We start from the raw sequence: 20,500 nt of genomic DNA, 5'->3' as shown, positions 1-20,500 counted from the left end.
TTTGAATATTTGGCAATAGGCTTCTGGGAGTCTGCAGAAAATCAACTAGAAGAAACAACCTGTTGAATCACTGACAAGCCATATTCCAGCTATTTTCTAATATTTTTGAGAAAACTTGAAACAGTAGACAGAGTTTACAGAAAATTTTTCAATCTGAATCTAAAAATATTTGTATAAGAAAGAAAAACTTGCCTTCTTCCTCATCTAGAAGATATGAACAAAGGAAAAAAATTGAATAGAGAAAATGTGATTAGTAATGAACTGTTAGTCATTTCATTATCTCATCTCAGAAAATAACCTGATGCACTAAAGCATACCAATAACATTCAGAAAGTAACTTGGGGATTCAGAATATCATTCAAACTGCAGAAAATAGCAAGAAGAAGATGCAACAACTTGTAAAGTTGAAAAAGAATAATTCCTTATTACTAAAGGCCTTATGTTCTCAGCCAGTGAACCTTTTATTTCATATTCTTCGTCTCTCCCCCATGATTATACTTCTAGGAAGCTATGTAATCTGTTTGAATGCAGCATTTACACTAAATTTCTAAGGCCAGAAGTACACCTACACAAGATACAAATGGTGATAAAACTGGTTAGCTTATTTTTCAATAAACATTAATGCTTGGATTACTATGCACATCTGTTTCCCTTACCACTGCAGACAAACTCCCGTTTTTGGACCTCAGCTACATTGTGTCCCCGGAGGTGGGACGGTCCCATGCACTGGGTGTAGAGGCCAACCCGTGGCCTCTGCCGCAGCCAGTCGGACAGCCAGGCGAGGTGGCAATCACAGTAGAGGTTGTTGGAATGAAGACGACTGCACGGAAGAAAACATGGAAATACATTTAAATTAGAGAGAACAAACAGAAAAACAACCAACTTGCCCAGCCCCACCCTTCAGCAAGCAACTATACCAAAGTATTGATAAAAGTTGCCATGATGAAGCAATTTTTCATGTCTCTCATTGAGCATTAAATGATAATAAATAAAACTAACAAATAAAACAAAATTACTTTTTATTTGTGGTCTAATTAATTGCAAGAAAAAAGAAGGCTACCTAATAAAGACATCTATCTGCAGTTTCTTTTCTCTTGTCTAAAAGAAAGAAGTAAATACACAAGAGCTTGAAAAGTGCTGTGGGACTGTAGTCCAAATAATGAATAACACAAAAATGTCTCAAGTAAATTGCCCTATAGTGATAATATACTGTCAGAAAAAATAGTTAATAAAAGATTTGGTTTCCAATTAGATAGATCTGTAAGTCTGGCCATTATAGTTCTCTATAGAAACAGCCTACAAAATCCCTTTAACAGGTCATTTTCTGCTGAACAAGACAGAGTAATAACTCAATATAAACTACCTTCTTTCACATCCCTTTCTGATTTCCTCTCTTTTTGTTTAATTACAGAAAAGGGGATTAGCTGCTTTTGGCTCCTAGCGACCTATGTTCTAAGCAATGCCTGAAATTAAAAGACCAAATGGCAGCAAGCAATGAAATTAAGTAAGTCGCCTCTCTGTTGGCAGGGTCCAATGCAAGACCATGGCTCCTTGCCAAGTTGCAAAAAGCACTTTGCCATTGATAAAATATCAGAGAAATGTATTCACTGAATTAGGCAAATTACTTTTCCCTGGCTCTTACATTTTCTCAAACTACAGAAAAGTATGTCCACAGCTATAAATCAAATCCTTACTCAGAATCATCTGTAACTGAGTAATGACATTTTGGTCCTCTTTAGCTGATGTACTCAATCCTAACTATATAACTGGAAAGCAAGTGCCAGAAAACCAGAATTTAGACAAGGGGGTGTGATTAATCCATTAAAAAATTAAACCTCTAAAGCAACATGAAATGTGTAACCAACGTAAAAAGATTATTTTAATAACTCACCCCCCCCAAACTAGAAAATTAAAGAAATTGAAGGCAATGTATTTTCCTGTACCAACTCTTGGGTGGGTGCTTTGTAAATATAGCTCACAATATAGCACACTCATTCAGTACAATCTGTGGCCAGCTGTAGGCAAGAACACCATTGCAAATTAGAACTAATGCTGCTGAAATCAATACCATTATACAAGTATATTCTGACTGCAAATAGGATGCTGCAGCTATAATCTAGGACTCTGTAAGTCCATTTTCTTTTGTTTCCAAAATAAATTTTCAAAATATGAACTATCCCACCAAAAAAGGGTAAATGTTGCTAATTTGATTCACTGTGCTTTGTAGTTCAGAATAGAAACTATTTGAACGTTTGAAAGAGGTACAGACATTCATGTTTTCAACTCCCAAACCTGAAAGAATAGAATTAAATTCTATTATCAAACTATAACTGAGGCCAGCAAAAGCCCACGGTGAGCAGTATTTAAGTACTCTTGTATTTATCCAAGCAAGAATAGTTACAATTCTGTTACAAAATCAACAGAAATGTTCACCTGCATGAAGTTTCTTCAGTTACAAAAGGTATGTTATCTTGAACGAATAGCCCTACTGATTTCAAAACAGTTTTGCAGCCCAACATGTGTGAAAGGAAAGGGACAAGCTCTTTGTAAAAGGAGTTCTTTAATAGCAAGAGCTTCTCTTGAACTCTGCTAGAAACATCCCATTCGTTTTTGATTCCAGCTTCAGTGGAAAATCTGTTTGAAAGAGAGTCTCAGGACTAAACCTTGGTATATTCTGGTTTTGACACTCAAGATAATATACATTTTTTTTTAGTTCAGTATAAACATACAAAAGAAATAACTGCAAACTGTCACTTGCATATCCACTCTTTTCAGTGTGATTTGTTTTAGAGTCCTGAAGTCTTCAGTGAAAGTCATAACCTCTAAAAATGGGGACCTTATTGTAAATGCTGACACAACTTTAATTATAATAGCACTACCGGTTGATGCTATAATTTTATGTTACAAAGACTGCTTAGTTTAATTAGGTCTGCTAGCAGTACAGTAATAAAAGCATAAAGATTTCCCATTTATCACATCTGACAGACAATCAAAGATTCTTCCATGTTCCTAAATGAAATGTGACCCATTCAATAGCTCAAAGTAAAACAAATCTTTGACTTTCAAAAAACATCAATTTCTTTCTCTATACAGCTGTAGCATATAAAAGCAAATCCCACTGCCCTCATGTTTGTTCTTAGAAGGTGAGCTTTTCTGTGACTGAATATAGCACTAAGGAAAACCCAGCTGGGAAAAGGCCATGAAACCATTTTCATAGATTTACTCATCCTACAACCTAAAAAAAAGGAGATGGAAAAGGATAAAACTACTTCTTTATCTGCTGAGCCTCGAGTATCAGCCTTGCAGTCAGTTGTTAGCTTTACCTTTCAGAATTAGCTGCCATATATGCACACACAGACTTCATGCTCACCATCTTTATGATTCTCTGATATTTTTTTGAGATTATACTTTCTATGCCTGTATATGTATTTATAGACCACTGACAAAACTTGATAAGAGGTAAAAACAATAGAGTGATAAAAATACCAGCCAGTTTCAGTGGGGCTACTTACAATGTTCTGAGTTTGGGCATATGGTTGAAACTTGCCACGGATAGTCGAGTAATGTTGTTATTGTTGAGAGTTCTGAAAGTCAAGAAGAAGCACGTTACAGTTATGTCACGTTTACTACACTTTTAAAAAAGACATAGCAAATGAAGATCATGGTGAACTGTTCTTAGGGATGAATATCAGGAAAAAACTCATGTTTTCAGATATACTTTTCCTCCCTGTTCAATCTCTAGTAAAACACTACGGTTTGATCATTCCATTAATAATATTAAGTAATTTGAGCTCCCAGTAACCTATGATTCACTCAAACAGAGCTTCCACCAGTGTTGAGAGCATTTATGACATTTAAACAAAGCTTGTCATCATAATGTAAAAAATAGAGTTCTTGGAGAAACTGCCTTGATTCTAGGACTCTGGCTTCTCTTTCTATTTTTTCAAAACCTGTATTTCTTTGACAGAAGACAAAGTGAAAGCCTGCATTTTCAAGAATTTTAGGAAAAAGATTAACTCTGGGCTGCAATTAGGTTTTACATGGAACAGAGTTGCTATAGATAATCCAGTGTTGGATCAAAGAGGGGTTTCTGCTATACAGTGAAAGGAATTGGGGATTTCAATACTTTAGCAAACTAATAATTTGAATTTTAGGCAAGGTGCCTGAACTGGAGACAAAAACTAGGAACAAATCTTAGCCAATCGCTAGCTAGCACAGACCGATCACACTTGGTAAGTATAAAATGTAAAGATAATGAAACTTTAGGAATGATACTGTAGTTAAATACTCTATTTATGCTGCAAATAAAATGCACACACGCTTGACTCCGGAACAAGGAAACAAACAATTTACTGTTTTGACTTAGAGGTTACTCATTTGAACAGAATGGAGAATGTGCTCTGGGATTTCAAACACATAACTATGGCACTAATAATTCCCACTGACCATACCTTTTTTCCCCTTTTGAAACAAGAACTGTTTTACTTTTTTCTTTTTTTTTATTTATTTCTTAAAAAAAATACCCCAAAACCTACAAAGTGTAATTTCTGTTCAATTTGAGTAAATTTTTAAGTACACAGAAAGGTAAATTCACAGCACCCCGAACAGGATCAGGCTATACACCTCCACATTAATCAAGCAATTAATTACTGGTGCAATGTGCTGTGTTTTACCTTTGTGTCCTACTCATTCTCCCTTATGTGCTCTCAGGGCTTTATAAACAAAGAGGAGAATAACTAAAAAAGGAAAAAAAAAAAAAAGGTGAATTATACCCTTTTTCAAAACATAATAAAAGTGAAACAAAAACCAGCCAAGTGGGTATACCCACAAAGTGTGTCTTAATGAACAAACAACTATGAGAAAATCTTGGCAGGATTTTCTTACAGTTTCTTGATAATTTTCTTACAATGTCCAAATGGTAAGTGACAGCTCCCATAGTTCTTCCTGCATAACTTCTGCAAATGTTTTAAAATTGTATCCTTTCAATGAAGGGAATGGAAATCAGTATGCATTTCCAAAGCAGTTAGCTGTTCAAAGAAGGTATATCTACAAATGTTTTAATTTTCAATTTCAGATGTTTGTTGTTTGCCTTGCTACACTGCATACACAAACTATGAATATATATTTGCAAGTGTACAGAAAACTATTAGAAGTAGACAAAAGGAATACATAAGGAATTAAATAATTTTCATAACCATATCTAATGATGAAAACACTTGATTTCATTACAGAGATGCAATTTTTAAAAGTTGGCTCAATATTTCTACTACACGTTACACATGTAGGTAATAGAGTGGGGTGCCGGAAAGAAATTTTATTTCTTAGATACATAATTGCTTTTTGATATTGACAGTACTACATATTTTCCCATAGTCTGTTTCCCCACAAAGCTGATTTTCTCTTAACAACTAAAAGAAAGAGGAAAAGGAAAAATGATCGCAGAAACTCACAGGAAGGGTTATACCTGTAATTGCTTTCTTCTTTCAGAACTGTCCAGATTTCAGGTTGATTTTGTATCTTTAACACTAACAGAACTAAGATTCTGCAATTATTTAACCGATATATAAGACCTTTTTACTTTGCTAAACAACTCAAACTGTCACTACACAGGTTTACAACCTACATAAAAGCTTTATCCTGTGCTTGTATTTTGAAATAATATACATATTCTGTGCTTAGATAGAATAATTAAATGAAAACAAAAGATGTGATCGCATTTCCTACTCAGTGCATATACAGTATGGTCTGATTTACATACCTTTTATACTTTAAACCAAATGGGAAACAAAACTGAATTAGACACAAAATCTTCAATACTGTTCAAAATATCTATGTATTTTTTAAATAATATTTATTGCATAATTCAATATGGTGTACATTTAGTTGTATAGCTGAACAATGCTGATGTTCTATGCATATTTATTCATACAATTCTAACTACCTACTTTTTCAGTACCCTATTATTTTAACAGGTTTTTCCCTTTTTTGCATCCAATGAAACAGATGTGAAAATTTTACCACTGACTTCAACTGGCTAGGATGACCATTTTAGAACACTAAAAACCATTAAAATATGGTGTTTTTTAAATATATATTTAACACTTTCATTTGTAAAGACTTTTATTAAAATTCATAATAACCAGATTAAACCATCACTGGAAAAGTTATTCTGTCACATACATGAGTTCCAAAGATAAAATCTCACAGAACATCAGGTTTACTGACAGAAAACCAACACTTCACCAACTTCACTATTTGATGTAATATTAAATCATCACTAAATTTTACATGGCTTCATACCAGAAAGCTAAGAACAGCCTTGTTATTCTATGATATAAAAAAAAAAAAAGAGAAAAAAAAACCAAAGACATCAAATTTAGCTGCCAGATGCATTCACTCATAAGTAAGACCAACTATTGCTTAATAATAAAAACTTTTAGCACCAGCAGCTCACATATTCAATAATTTCATGGACATACAGACACTATCTACTGCCAGAGAACCTCCTTTAACTCAGAATCTTAAAAAAAACCAAACCAAACCACAAAAACATATACAAGAACCCTTCCCCCCTTCAAGTTGTGATTTACCAACTGTGATTCAAACATGAAGTAACCCAGTGATACACAAGGTCTTTCACTTCTCTTAATGTAGAAAGCCCAGAAAAAATGTGACTGACACTGCAAGTATTTCAGGAATGTGGCCGGTGCCTCAGTTCTCAAAGAATCTGCTCATTACAATAACTATTTTCAGGTCTGGGGTCACTGATGATAATTTTGCTACCTTTAACCTCACTGATGGCTACTTTGAGACGGTGAGGAAAAGTATGCAAAAGAGTATTGTAGTACTAACCTTCAGTGACATAAACATTGTATTTTTCTATACATCTAAACATTTATACACATTTAAAGCATTAAAAAAGCAGTTAATGTGGACACGCAAAACAACACATAACACTGTTTGACAGAAAACTATCTATTTGAAAACATCCAGATTGTCAAATATGAAGCATATTGTTCCTTCAACAGAGTCTGAAAGATCAAATAGGTGTCATAGTATACAACAAAGGCAATCGTGAAAAAGCTCATCAATTCAACAGTGTTGGATAATTTACAAATTTAATTGGATTCATTAATACTGCCGCCCATTTTAAAAGGAAATATATTATTTTCTCACAGTATCTGCCATCTGCTTTTTAATTTTGTTTGGTTTTAACTGTGTTTAATGGTGGTCTTACAGAGTAAAGAAGCATCTCTACCTCTTCACATTTTTTTACTATTTTATAGAACATTGCAGTGGATTATTTTAAGACATCTTTTCACTAGACCATCCTGACATCAGGCTGCAGCTCATAGATAAGCTTTTACATTAGTAATCCCCAGATACTGAGCTCTTGCTACAAGTAAGATATACAACGAATACTTACAGCACTTCCAGGTCACGCAGAGCCCTGAATGCCCCATCTTCAATACAGCTGATCTGGTTGTAATCCAGTTGCCTGTTAAATAGATTAGGAAGGTATTTGTAAGGGAGATGAGCGTTGGCAGTATTCAGTGCACAGAAAGCCTCCTGAAGTGCCAGCAGAGCTAGGCCACACTCGCTGAAACGCACTCGCAAATACGATCGTACGCTTGAGACTGTCACACAGCATGCTGGCCTGGATGCTGCCACAGAAATCCCTTTTTGTTCTGAACTGTCTGCGCAAAACAGCCGTGCTGGGAAAGCTCCAGTAAATAATAATTGCACCTTATATTAAATGCCAAAGGAATGCAATTTCATTACATCAAGAAAAGCTATCCATTAGAAGCTCTCAGCGTCATCTTGCTGAAACAATTTCATTAAGGTAAAGGATGGTAAATCACTTAATGTCACACACATCCCCTTGGTGACCTAACAGAATCCATTTATCAGAGCAGCCCAGCTGCATGTTAATTCAGCCTGCCGCGGCAGGGACCTGCGAGAGACATCAGTTTTAGGGTTCTGCGTGTGTGTGTGTGCGCCAGGACCAGGTGGGAGGTGCAGGGGGGTTTGGATGGGAATTTAGGAGAATTACCTTCTAGAATATTTTCTATATTGAGAAATAACAGTGTCCAAGGTGTCATCATAATTGATTACTTATATCCTACAATTCCGCCCCAAATGAAACTAGTGTTTCTGCCATAAACTTCTGTATGTGTTTTTCTACATACTTTTTGTTCTCTGTCATTATACGCAGGTAGGATGTTGTAATGAAGCACTTGAATTCTGGATATAAAACTCAGCAATCCATCCCATACATTATTAATCTTTAAGTATCAAGTTATGAAAAATTTACATTAATTTCTCTGAAGAATATTATTACCTTTTCAATTCAAAACATTAATACAGTACATATTATCCAATTTAAAAAGTCTGCTGTAATTAACTACTATGCAAATATAAAATCCAAGTTTCTCTGCTGCTAAAAGCTTTTTGCTTTTACTGTCACACATCTTACACATTTCAGGGCATGACTTGGAAAGCAAAGATGATACAACCTCACTTTAAACAAGCAGAAGATCTTCTCCAAGTCTGTAACTTGTCTGTCAGAAAAATATACGAGTAAATGTATATGAACAATATTAAGAAAATGAACAAAATACAAATGAACTCTTTCCTTCGGTCTTCAATTATATATTAGCTAGCAGTGCTAATGAGGCTTTTACTAAGGCAGTTTATGCGAGTCTTCTGAATCTATGATAACATTTTACTTTAGTAATAAATCATCACACCCACTGTCAAATGCAATATACCACCTTCTATAAAGTTGTAGTTTCACCCATATTTCTCATCTGAATTAATACTACACAGGAATAAAATATTGTCCTAATTGTAACAGTGTCTGTGTTTCTGTGTACTGAAAGCTAAATGCAAACTATCATTTCCTGGATATGATCTTTAATCATTTTGGTGCAATGTTATGGCACAAGTGTTTCAGTGTTGGAATATAATATAATAATATAAGCCTACAGTCTCAGGCTCCTTCAATTTTTACTAATGAATTTCATTTAACAATTAAGTTAATAGCTTTTTTATTTTAAAGAGGTAAAATATATAGATAGTACAATTCTCTAACCTCTTGAACAATTTATCAAACTTATTTAAATTAGTACAATGGCATGAAATGCTAGCTTTGACACAATACAAAGAGAAATTGTTTCCAGACAAATTGGAGATATCTTCTAATGCCATCAAATTTGCCTAATGCAGTCTGCAGGTTAATCTGTAAAAGGGTGAGCTGTATGTTTGCCCATATCTTATTATCCTTAGCTGTCAATGTATAAATCAGTGCTGACACAGCTTCCTCTAAATCATCTATATTATATACACAAAGGAAAATCTTTTAACAGTAGAGAAAGCACTTGAGCAAATTTTGTCCTACACAAACTGAAAGGCAGATCTTTTCCACTAGACTGGCAGCAGTTGTAGTGCACTTAAAAACTTTTGGACTTCTTCCTTCAGTGACCTTCCAGGACCGCTACCTTAGTGAAGGGTGAGTTGCTTTCATTTAAATCTTCTTACCAGAGAAATTACTTTATTTGCACTGAACTAATTAATTTGTTTCATTTTGGGAGAAGGGAAATTTGCAGGTGGAACAGGATAAGTATTTCCTAATTTTATAAATTGTTATCTTTGAAAGATACCACTGTCTTTATGTTTTAGATGATCTTCCATCGATTATGACCATAATATAAAACCATTACACGCATGCCATGAAGAACAACTGGCATGTTCTTCATTTTGAAGCTATGAAAGGTACACAACTTTGAAGACCATATGCATGGCTGAATAGCAATTTATGGTATTTATGTAAAGATATCCACTGCATATATAAAAAAGTTAGACAATATTTCAAAAAGAGTGTATCATTAGCTTATGATCACCCTCTAATGCTGAAGCAGACTGAAATTTTTGGAGCAGATAGCAAGTTCCTGACAGCAAGTTGTGTGAGTGCTATGACTTACGGCATAAGCAAGAATACTAGACAAAAAAAAAGCATATACTACTATAACTTTATTTTTTATAATTTGTGTTTTGCATAAATTCATGACTTTCAAAACCACATATAAAATTTTACAATAATATAATGAAACTTTTCCCACCACTAAATCATTGAGCATATCAATAATCCTAACTCAATTTTAGAAAGCTTTTTTTCCCCCTAAGAATTCTTTTCTTCTTTTCAAAGTACTAAAACACCCTGAGAACAGAAGCTGACCAGCAATGGACTAGCAACTCTGGCGCATGCTCGTCATTCCCCTCTCCAGGTCTCTCTTCATCACCTTCCCTCCTGCCCCATCTCTGTCTTGGGTCTTTTCTGTGTGGGGTCCCTCCATCTTTTGGAAAAGTCACTGTTCTTTCCTGGCCCTCCCTTTCACAAAGCGGCTGATTACCTTCAGCAGTGACATTCCCATGAATCTCATAAAATACCAAGCAACAGCTGCAACATTCAGAATCTTTCCATTGCTTCAGAGAATTAGTTAGGTTTTGCACCCGTATCTGCAACATTACCTGGGTATTTCATATACTGACTAATCTACAGCTATTTCAAATATTAACATTTCTGTGAGTTCAGCCATAAGAACTAGTAAGAACTAAATAAAAAGCATTAAACTAACAGAAAAGTCTGCTTTAAAATGTTTATGTATTTATTGGTGATACACTGTAGAAACATGTTGCTAACTTCTATTTTCTTCCCTTTTAGCATATGTTGTCTACCAGATAATGATAAATAAATATTTAAAAATAAACCTTGTTATCCCACAAGAAGAGTATTTAGTGGCTAACAAAAGATGTTGCGTACATTTGAAAACTACTACCTCATACAGAAAAAAACCTGCTATCTGACTCTGACAAAGAAACTTTTACTCATTCCTACAGGCTGTGTTAAAAGTTGGGACTATTTCAGTCAATCTGTCTGTTTCACTCTCCTGCTCTTCATGGCTTGAGGACACTTTGTGGTCCCATGCAAGAGAGTTACCGTGCAGCTTTACACCTTCTCCATTGTTCAGATATTCTTGTGTAGCAACTTAATGCTAAACATTGTTTAAGAAGACATCAGAAAGAGTCAGAAGCCTTTCTAGATCCCTATGGTAACTTCCTCCCCAGTAAAACATTTAGAAAATATTTCTAGTTTTACACTGTATACTCTTTCTAGTTTTACACTGTACACTGGATTTCATATCATTACAATTTTTTCCATTGGAAAAGAAAAAAGGTTCACAATATTTATCACTACATTACAATTTTTGGAAACTCGCTTTTATCTTGTATTTTTCACAACAGAACTGAGTTATGTTTCCTATTTCTCAGTTTCAAGAGGAATCAGTAATTTCAGAAGCATTAGAAGAGAAAGGTGTATCAAAATCACATAATTTACTTTAAGTTTCTATTGAACTTCAGAGAACTGCTTGGTTTCCATGACTATTACTATTTAGTGCGATTAGGCTTTCATTTGGAACTCAAGTGCTTTTTCTATACTTGCTGTTTATTTTGCCAGTATAGCTCATCCTGTTCTTCACTAAATTTTCCTTGCAAAAGATTTTGAATAATATTTTTTTTTCTAATATATATAGTACAGCAAATTATTAACCTCCTTTTATCCCAAAATTAAAAAACAAGACTTGCAAATCTTCTAAGTAAGGCGCACTTGCTAATTAAACCACAAGAAAAAAGAGAACATATGTATGGTGCAATTGCTTCACATTCTCAAAATCATCTAGCACACTACTTGGCTAAACCCACAAGGGTCTTCCAGTGGCAGAATACAAAAACAAAAAAAAAAAAAAAAGGTCAAAATAAAGCAGAGGAATGCCATGAAAAGGAGGATGAACACAGAAAGAACAATCTGTAAGTTATAAAATGCAAAGATACTATCACATCAGTATGACTTCCCAGAAATAATGCAATTTAGCAATGAGATGCCAAACAGTATCAAGTCCAAGAAGCAAATACATTCCTGTTTCAGTATGGAAGCCATATTAAGCCCAAAAATCACAGAATCATAGAATAGTTAGGGTTGGAAAGGACCTTAAGATCATCAAGTTCCAACCTCCCTGTATTGGACAGGATACCTCACACTAAACCATGGCACCCAAGCCTCTCTCCAACCTGGCCTTGAACACTGCCAGGGATGGAACATTCACAGCTTCCCTGGGAAACCCATTCCAGTGCCTCACCACCTTTACAGTAAAGAACTTCCTCCTTACATCCAATCTAAACTTCCCCTGTTTAAGTTTTAACCCATTACCCCTTGTCCTATCACTACAGTCCCTAATGAAGAGTCCCTGCCCAGCATCCTTATAGGCCCCCTTCATGTACTGAAAGGCTGTGATGAGATCTCCAAGCAGCCTTTTCTTCTCCAGGCTGAACAGCCCCAACTTTCTCACCCTGTCTTCATATGTTGTGTTAGAGTAGTTTATTTAAATATTAATTAGAAAATCTTTTTCTGTAGAACCATTTCTACCTTGTTACTCTGCATACCAACCAACCTCTCTGCAAATTGCTATGATATCATTATGTCTCCCTGTTTAGTGAAACAAAGGCAGTCTCGCTTTCCAAAATAATGTAGATACAAAAGGGCCTGAAGGCTCCTGAGAATCCAACTAGCTCTTCTATGAAACTTCAACAGTGAAGAGAAAGATAAAAAATTTTTCTTCTTTTCTTTAAAATTCAAATCCTCAAAAGTTCTTTGCATTATTCTCAGTACTTGACATCTTAGTTCAAAAAAATACTGTATCTCAATTTGCTTTGTAATAATACAGGAAGAATCTACAGGGAAGTGCACAAACCACAGTGATATTTGGTACTCTTCTTAGTAAAAGCATAGGACATATTTGTCATGAGGTTTAATTCACATACCATGTAAAATTTTGCATGAGAGTTGGCACTTGACTTAGCAGATGGAACCACATCAAATTCAGCTGCCTACGACTTATTCACCTGAAATTTATTGTCATTCAAATAAACACCTATTTCAGATTTTTTAGACCTAATCTACTTTAGACTTCTCCTCACTGGTTTAAATGCCAAAAAAAAAGACTTGCAAGGAAGCTCTCAATTCATATTCAGATTTCTGATTTGAAACTCATCTTCAAAGCCAAATACTCTTCTTAATTTAAAAACATAAATTACTTTAACATTTCAAGCAATTTGGTTCATAAAAAGCAAAGTGTTTTCAGCAGGCCAAATTTTAGGAAAGTAACCTTCAATTAATATAACAGCTTTAAAAATAGTATTGAAATGCTATTTATCTAAATAGTTAAAAATAACTTTTTTTCCCCCAAAGGCAACAAGGTCACTGACATATTTGTCAACAAATTTTGTGCATGATCTGAGAAGAAATCAGCAGCTAGAACATCTTCGGCAGATCTCTTTTTTGACTGCTAATAAAATCGAACTTACAAAAAAAAAAAAAAAAAGGCCAATCATTACCAACAAAGATTAATACAAAATACCCTTTAGTGAGATCTCCAGTTATGAATCTTTCTCAATCAACCTAAAAGAAGCATCAGGGTAACAAAAAGTAATATTAACCAAGGTGTTGAACAAGGGTTAGTGTAATGGAAACTCAGATTGGGTGCTGGTGTCTGTCTCTCTTTGCTAATTCTCCATTTTCCTAGCCAATTTAATCCATGAAGCTACTACACTGCCTTGTAGCCTTTATCCTTGGGGTGATAGCTACAGTGTCCAGTGTCCTGACATGAACACAAAGGCATCAAAGAGGAGAGTAAATGAAACTAAGGCTAGACTATTGACAAAAGAAACAGGGAAAAACATGCTTGTGGGAGATATGATTAAAATGTTCTTTAGTATTTTTGGTATCATTTGACAGTTGTATATATTTAGTATCACAATTCGGCCATGTTGGTGTATTCCTTTCCATCCTCTTCCAAATATGGATTACACAGTGGAAGAGGAAGTTGTAATCTTAGAAAACTTTGTGTACTTCAAGTGGAAATGTAATATAATTTTATCAAAATCATCAGACCACGGAACAAAATCTACCTATCAAAACCTGAGCACAGCACTCTTATATTTTCAGTGGTGCTTCATATTTGTTTGCTATTTAAACCCAGTTATTTTTCCTCCTAGTAACCAGATTAAAAAAAAAAAAAAACACAACAGGTTCAAATTTATAATCTGGGCACCTAAAGCATATTCTTACTTTCTTAAATACAAATAAAATTCCTTATGTTGCAAAGATTTAAAACACCTTTCACATCCAGTGAGCACTTCTTTCACCAGGGAGGGCTACAAAATCATCATTAACATGTATATTAAAAACCCTGTGTTTAATTTCCAATTCATATGATAATTCCCATTTATTTTAAAAAAAAAAAGTGGGTGCCACTCTGTCCTCTGAAGAACCTAACTTCCTGGTGCATATTTTTCTCCCTGAAAAAGTAGCAAATTAAGAGCAACTTTCAGCATTTTTTTTCCAGAATTTGTACCCTAATTTCTGTCAAGTCCCATATCAGCTGCTACACTAAAAGTGGATTATTCTTCAAGTCACTGTCCTTGAAAAGGAAAATCAAAACTCCGAGACAGAGCCACTAGTTTTTTTTTTTTCTTACATTTAAACTGCCAAAATATCAGATACTGGGCATCCCGTTTAGGTTAGGGTTAGTTGTTCTGCCTACAACTGATTAAAGGGAGTGCATCTACTAAGCCAGACTCTTCTCAGCTAAAAGATGAAAAGCAAGAAATTAACTGGAAAATAGGAAATTCCAATTATATATGAAGTAGGTTTGTGAGGCTGGATTTTTTTTTCTTTTTTTTTTTTTTTGCCTTTTTTTATATTCTTTTTACTATAAGGGTGTGGCAGGTTGCCCAGGGGGTCAATTTTCATAATGCCTTGTCCATTTTGCTTTTATCTTCTACAGAACGTATACTGTGGATGTTATTAGGAAGATGTTCAGAAAGAAAATATCATGGCCACATTTTCTGAAAACTAAACAGATTCTTCTGAGAAATGTCAAGAGGACACTAGAACTAACATATCAGCAGGAAATCAAAAGTTCATAGTGGTATCATTAGCCTTAAAGGAAACAATTTTCTTCACATAATGCAAGTTACCATCTAATTCCCATTGCTCTGCAAAGACTAGAAGAACGTACAATAAAATATTTTCTAAAATATTCCAACTCCTGATTCAAATGGAGAAATATTTAGGGGGAGTGAGAGAGAGAATGGTGAATCTCCATTCAGTAACATAAAATATGTAAGCAGGTGAAGGTCTGTGAGATTTAATTTCTTTTGAATTACCTTACTAGAGCTACTCTATGGTATGGTTATCAGTCATTGCATTTAAAAAAAGAGTTTCCGCAATTTACATTGAAATTGATGTAATTAATGTTGTTACAAAAAGCAAACCTTGCATTTACAGCATGTTCTAAAATAGGCTTCTTTAGACTTTGTACATACACCCATCTCTTCTGTAACTTTGGTTAACATCTTTAACATTATGCTCAATACTGGGCAGTTATAGAAAAAATGCCAAAATTAGGTCATAGAATCATAGAATAGTTTGCCGATGGCACCAAACTGGTTTGCCAATGACACCAAGCTGTGCGGTTCGGTTGATACGCTGGAGGGAAGAAATGCCACCCAGAGGGACCTAGACATGCTTGTGAGGTGGGCTGATGCCAACCTTATGAAATTTAACCATGACAAGTGCAAGGTCCTACACCTGGGTCGGAGCAATCCCAGGCACAGCTACAGGTTGGGCAAAGAAGAGATTCAGAGCAGCTCTGCGGAGAAGGACTTGGGGGTGCTGGTTGATGAGAAAATGAACATGAGCCAGCTTCAGTGTGCGCTCGCATCCCAGAAAGCCAACCGTATCCTGGGCCGCATCAAAAGGAGAGTGACCAGCAGGTCAAAGGAGGTAATCCTGCCCCTCTACTCTGCTCTCATGAGACCTCACTTGGAGTATTGTGTGCAGTTCTGGTGTCCTCAACATAAAAAGGACATGGAACTGTTGGAACAAGTCCAGAGAAGGACCACGAGGATGATCAGGCGAGTGAAGCACCTCCCCTGTGAAGATAGGCTGAGAAAGTTGGTGATCTTCAGCCTGGAGAAGAGAAGGCTGCATGGAGACCTCATAGCAGCCTTCCAGTGTCTGAAGGGGGCCTACAGGGATGCTGGGGAGGGACTCTTTATTAGGGACTGTAGAGACAGGGCAAGGGGTAACGGGTTAAAACTTAAACTGGGGAAGTTTAGATTGGACATAAGGAGGAAATTCTTTACTGTTAGGGTGGTGAGGCACTGGAATGGGTTGCCCAGGAAAGTTATGAATGCTCCATCCCTGGCAGCGTTCAAGGCCAGGTTGGACGAAGCCTTGGGTGATATGGTTTAGTGTGAGGTGTCCCTGCCCATGGCAGGGGGGTTGGAACTTGATGATCTTAAGGTCCTTTCCAACCCTAAGTATTCCATGATTTTATGATTCTATAATGGTTTGGACTGGAATGGACCTTGATGATCATCTAGTTCCAGCCCCCCTGCCATGTGCAGAGACACCCTCTACTAGGCCAGCTTGCTCAAAGCCCCATCCAACATGGCCTTGAACACTGCCAGGGTTCAGGCATCCACAGTTTCTCTGCAGAATATGGACCAGTGCCTCGCCACCCACTAATAGTGAAGAATTTTTTCCTAAGATCTAATCTAAATCTCACCTTTTTCAGCTTAAAGTTCTGTTTATGGGTATTCTCTGAAAGTATATACAAATATTTCGTTCCTGGACCTTAGCTTTATTATCCAATAGATGCTAAATTCCTTTATCAAATCATTAAGGTGGGAAAAGACCTTTAAAACCATTACATTTACAACCATAAACCTAGCACTGCCGAGTCCGTCACTAAACCATGTTCTGAAGTGCCTGCCACATCTACACCCCTTTTAAATACTTCCAGGGATAGTAACTCAACCACTTCCCTGGGCAGCCTGTTCCAGTACTTGACAACCCCATTTGGTAAAGAATTTTTTCCTGAAATCCAGTCTAAATCTCCTCTGGCACAACTTGAAGCTGTTTCCTCTCATCCTATTATTTGTTACTTAGGAAAGAGAATGATACTTGTTATAACCTCCTTTCAGGTGGTTCACTTCATATTTTCCTTTGCAAAGCAATGCTTTCTATACCTATCACTTATCGACTGCCTCCTTAATTTTCTTGAACAATGAAATAAAAATAGTAAAATTCTTGACATCATCCTTCTCTAAGTAATGTCCAAGGCTAAATGGAAGGCTAGGGTTCAGATCACCTTCTTGCCAAAGCTGGAAAGTCACAACAGCCTGATCTAGTAACATAAATGCTGTACTAGAATCCACTCAACTCACCGCGCGAATCAGTGTGATACTGACATCTATACCTCACAATAATATAAGATGCTCTTCCTTATTAGAACATAGGTAGCATTTACAGGACAGGGAAATGTATTTCTTACATTCTCAATTGTCGTGGGATTGTAACGATTTGAGATCAGGGGGTTTCCAAGTTTTTTCCCCGTTTTTATCTCTGGGACAACCAAGAAGGAGATACATGTAGTACTTCTATCACAATAAACTATATGCTACATATATGATTCGGACTTGTAGCAATGCTATTGCCTTTATAATTATGTTTTTTAATTATATCCTCAAAGTCTTTAAAGGGTGGATCTACTGTTTAATGCAAGTTTCAGACATAATTCAGGATCCTTACCTTGAAAAAACAAGAGATACATATTACCTTAGCTAAAGATTAGCATCCTAATTCAGTTTTTGAATGGAACTATCTCAAAATATATTAGTACACTTATTACATTCTAAGCCACTGCCCTCCCACTAGAATATTCTCAATGACACTGCTATTTTTAGTACAAAGTTCCTTTCTGTAGCTGTATCAATTTTTAAATGCAGAAGATCATGGAAAAAGTTTTAGGTTCTCCTTGTAGCCAAGCTTCTTTTAGGCCATGAATAATGATGGAACCAGTTCTGAATAGAAACTCGTAAAACATCAATTAAACAAAGCAACAAAGCTACTTTGAGAAGCACTTGCATGTTTTTGAACTTAATTTTTCCACTGAGCTGTGATAGGATTTCACTTGGAGGAAGAACCCAATCACAGGTACTGTTGAACAAAACCCCCAGATTTCTAAATATCTTATCATGTAAGCCAAAATCTTGGGAATTCATCTTTGAAAACTTTTCTCCTAACTGATTTGTGTTGAATTCAAACCTGCCCGTGAACTTAAGGGTCACTATCTCCAGGAAAGTATCTGTCTTTTAGGAAAGACTTATTTACCACAGAAGAGAACTGTGTAAGAAAAGTAGCCAACAAGTACAAAAATAAATGCTAAAAAACTAGATAATAACATAATTTTTCTTCCTTTCCTTTATACAAGCAAACATAAGGGAAACTTAGAACCAAAGCAAAATTATTTTTTCCACATGAAACCAAATATTTAAAATAACCTGATCAAATATTAAACTCAGGTTACCATAAACAAATAGTTATAATGCCTGGCTGTATTCAACTCCAATTCAGTGTTTTAGATTTCATGTAGGAAATGTTAGGATGCTTAAGATACATTAAAGTATTTTGCCAAAAGAAATGGTCAGTATTGGTTTTATGCAGGGATTCCTTAAACAGCTGTAAAAGTGCTACGGAAAAAGGTATCTGATACTATAAAACAATACTGTATTGACAAAGCATTATCATCAGAATATACACAAGAAGGAGGAAAATACTTACAGATTTTTTATGTCTACAGCTCCTCGGAATGCCTTCCTTGGTATTGCTTGAATCTGATTTTCACTGAGATCACTAAGGAAAAAAAGTATTAAAATAAACTAAAAATCTGCCATATATATTAATTTTCTTGTAAAACAAAAAGAACATATAAGAAAATAATATCTGCAATTACAGTTTAGCAAATGCTTCCAATGAAGCTTATTTTATTACCTCAACTGATTTGCAATTGATGAAAAACAGCAGCAATAATAGTCCAATTATTTTATAAAACAACAAATAGATATGGCAAACTAAAAGCAGAAGCATTACATAATTTAACAGTGAAGGTCAAACTGATTTAAATTCTGACTGATTTCATTTTTCAACCCATTTGAAACCCATGACATCAAAAGTTTGATTGTATGCTCAGTTTCATGCAAGGAAGACTGAAAACCAGCAAAAAGAACAAGTAGGAAGCTGTTGAGAAAAAGCTATCAAGCTGTGCAATGTCTGAGACCAATATATTTCTGAATCTTTTTTCAGAGTGGGAAGCACCATATATTTTAAAAGAAGGTATTAAAAACCATCCTGCAGCAAATATCTAATGCTCCTCCCCAAAATCCCTGCATGAACAGCTGTACCACAGTATCTGAAACTAACATCTTTTCCAAAAGAGGAATGTTGTTAAACTTCTTATTCAGTAATATTTTTTGCTATCAGCGTAAGAAAACAGGAGATGTGGTTTCGAGGTTTCACTTCTGACAATTTCTTACCCTGGACAAACATATCTACCACACAAACGGTTCCCATTGCCTGAAGGCCTTCAAAGGGGCCTATCTACCTTTCTGTCTTAAAGTTATGGAATGAGACCTTCTTTTGGAACCCTCTAGAGATGCATCTATGTATGGACAATAAGGGGAACAAAAGACATTATATGAAGAGGCTCACTTGAGCATCTGAATAAAATTTAGAAAAAATCAGATGCCTACAGGCTGTCTCTATACTAGGATTTTCAGCCTGTTTGTTAAGCAGTTTTGCCATGGGTAACTGGATTTCATCTTTCTAAAACCAAATCAGGAGCTTCACTCTGAAAGCACATCAAATACAATCTAACATTCTAACAGCAGAAGTAAAGTTTTGCAATGCCTTGCTTTTTAGAGACATCTTTAGAAGACCTTTTTGGAGACAGCTTTTATGAGAAACATTGCAAAATAGTGCATAGAAATAAGAGACATAGCTCATATGAAGTGAATAAGCAAGAATAATTTAGTTGTTTAGACATGAACAGTCATGCTTTTGACATATTCTTTCCCTAAAGAGCATGAGCTCATATTTCCAGTTATTAGCAATCACTCCTGAAAATCTTTCAGATTTATGAACTTAAAAAAAGCGAGGACTTCCTAAAACCACAGGCTGCCCAACTTTAACAGAATTTATATCCGTATAATTATTTTGAAAATAATTCTACATACATTGACAGCAACTTTATTTTATCCAATTAGTTGTTAATTTATGGAAAATCACATTCTATTTCGTAAATTTTTCATAGTTCATGTATATAACTGCACTGCATTATCTTGCAAAATATATTTAAAAGTGAACCCAATTTTACCATTATTAACCGTGTGTGAAAAAAGAGAATCTGTGAACTATGATTTAATTTTCAAGTCACCTAAGTAATCCTGAAATGGGGTATGACTGCACAGCCCTGACAATAAATTCAGTGGCAAAGAATGAAAAAGCGGCCTTCAGCATTTGTTACGGTAGCATGAT

The 20,500-nt window shown here is 35.4% G+C and overlaps 1 protein-coding gene across 7 annotated transcripts in view; it reads right to left on the bottom strand.

Moving 5' to 3' along the window:
• SLIT2 (slit guidance ligand 2) overlaps window positions 1-20,500 on the bottom strand; it is a 266,925-nt gene that overhangs the window by 91,641 nt on the left and 154,784 nt on the right. For all 7 annotated transcript variants that reach the window (XM_061379837.1, XM_061379839.1, XM_061379838.1 and 4 more), the window contains exons 5-8: window positions 18,749-18,820; window positions 7,427-7,498; window positions 3,513-3,584; window positions 657-820 (exon numbers count right to left, since the gene is read on the bottom strand). In XM_061379837.1, the coding sequence (XP_061235821.1) occupies window positions 657-820; window positions 3,513-3,584; window positions 7,427-7,498; window positions 18,749-18,820 (380 nt within the window). The remainder of the gene's footprint in view (window positions 1-656; window positions 821-3,512; window positions 3,585-7,426; window positions 7,499-18,748; window positions 18,821-20,500) is intronic.

The sequence above is a fragment of the Neopsephotus bourkii genome, unplaced genomic scaffold (assembly GCF_033783945.1).
Source record: "Neopsephotus bourkii isolate Nb327-2 ecotype Australia unplaced genomic scaffold, CSIRO-AGI_Nbou_v1 NB_1780, whole genome shotgun sequence".
NCBI classification, from domain to species: Eukaryota; Metazoa; Chordata; class Aves; order Psittaciformes; family Psittacidae; genus Neopsephotus; species Neopsephotus bourkii.
Note: the sequence above shows the minus strand (reverse complement) of the source record. Positions and strands in the feature narration are given on the sequence as shown.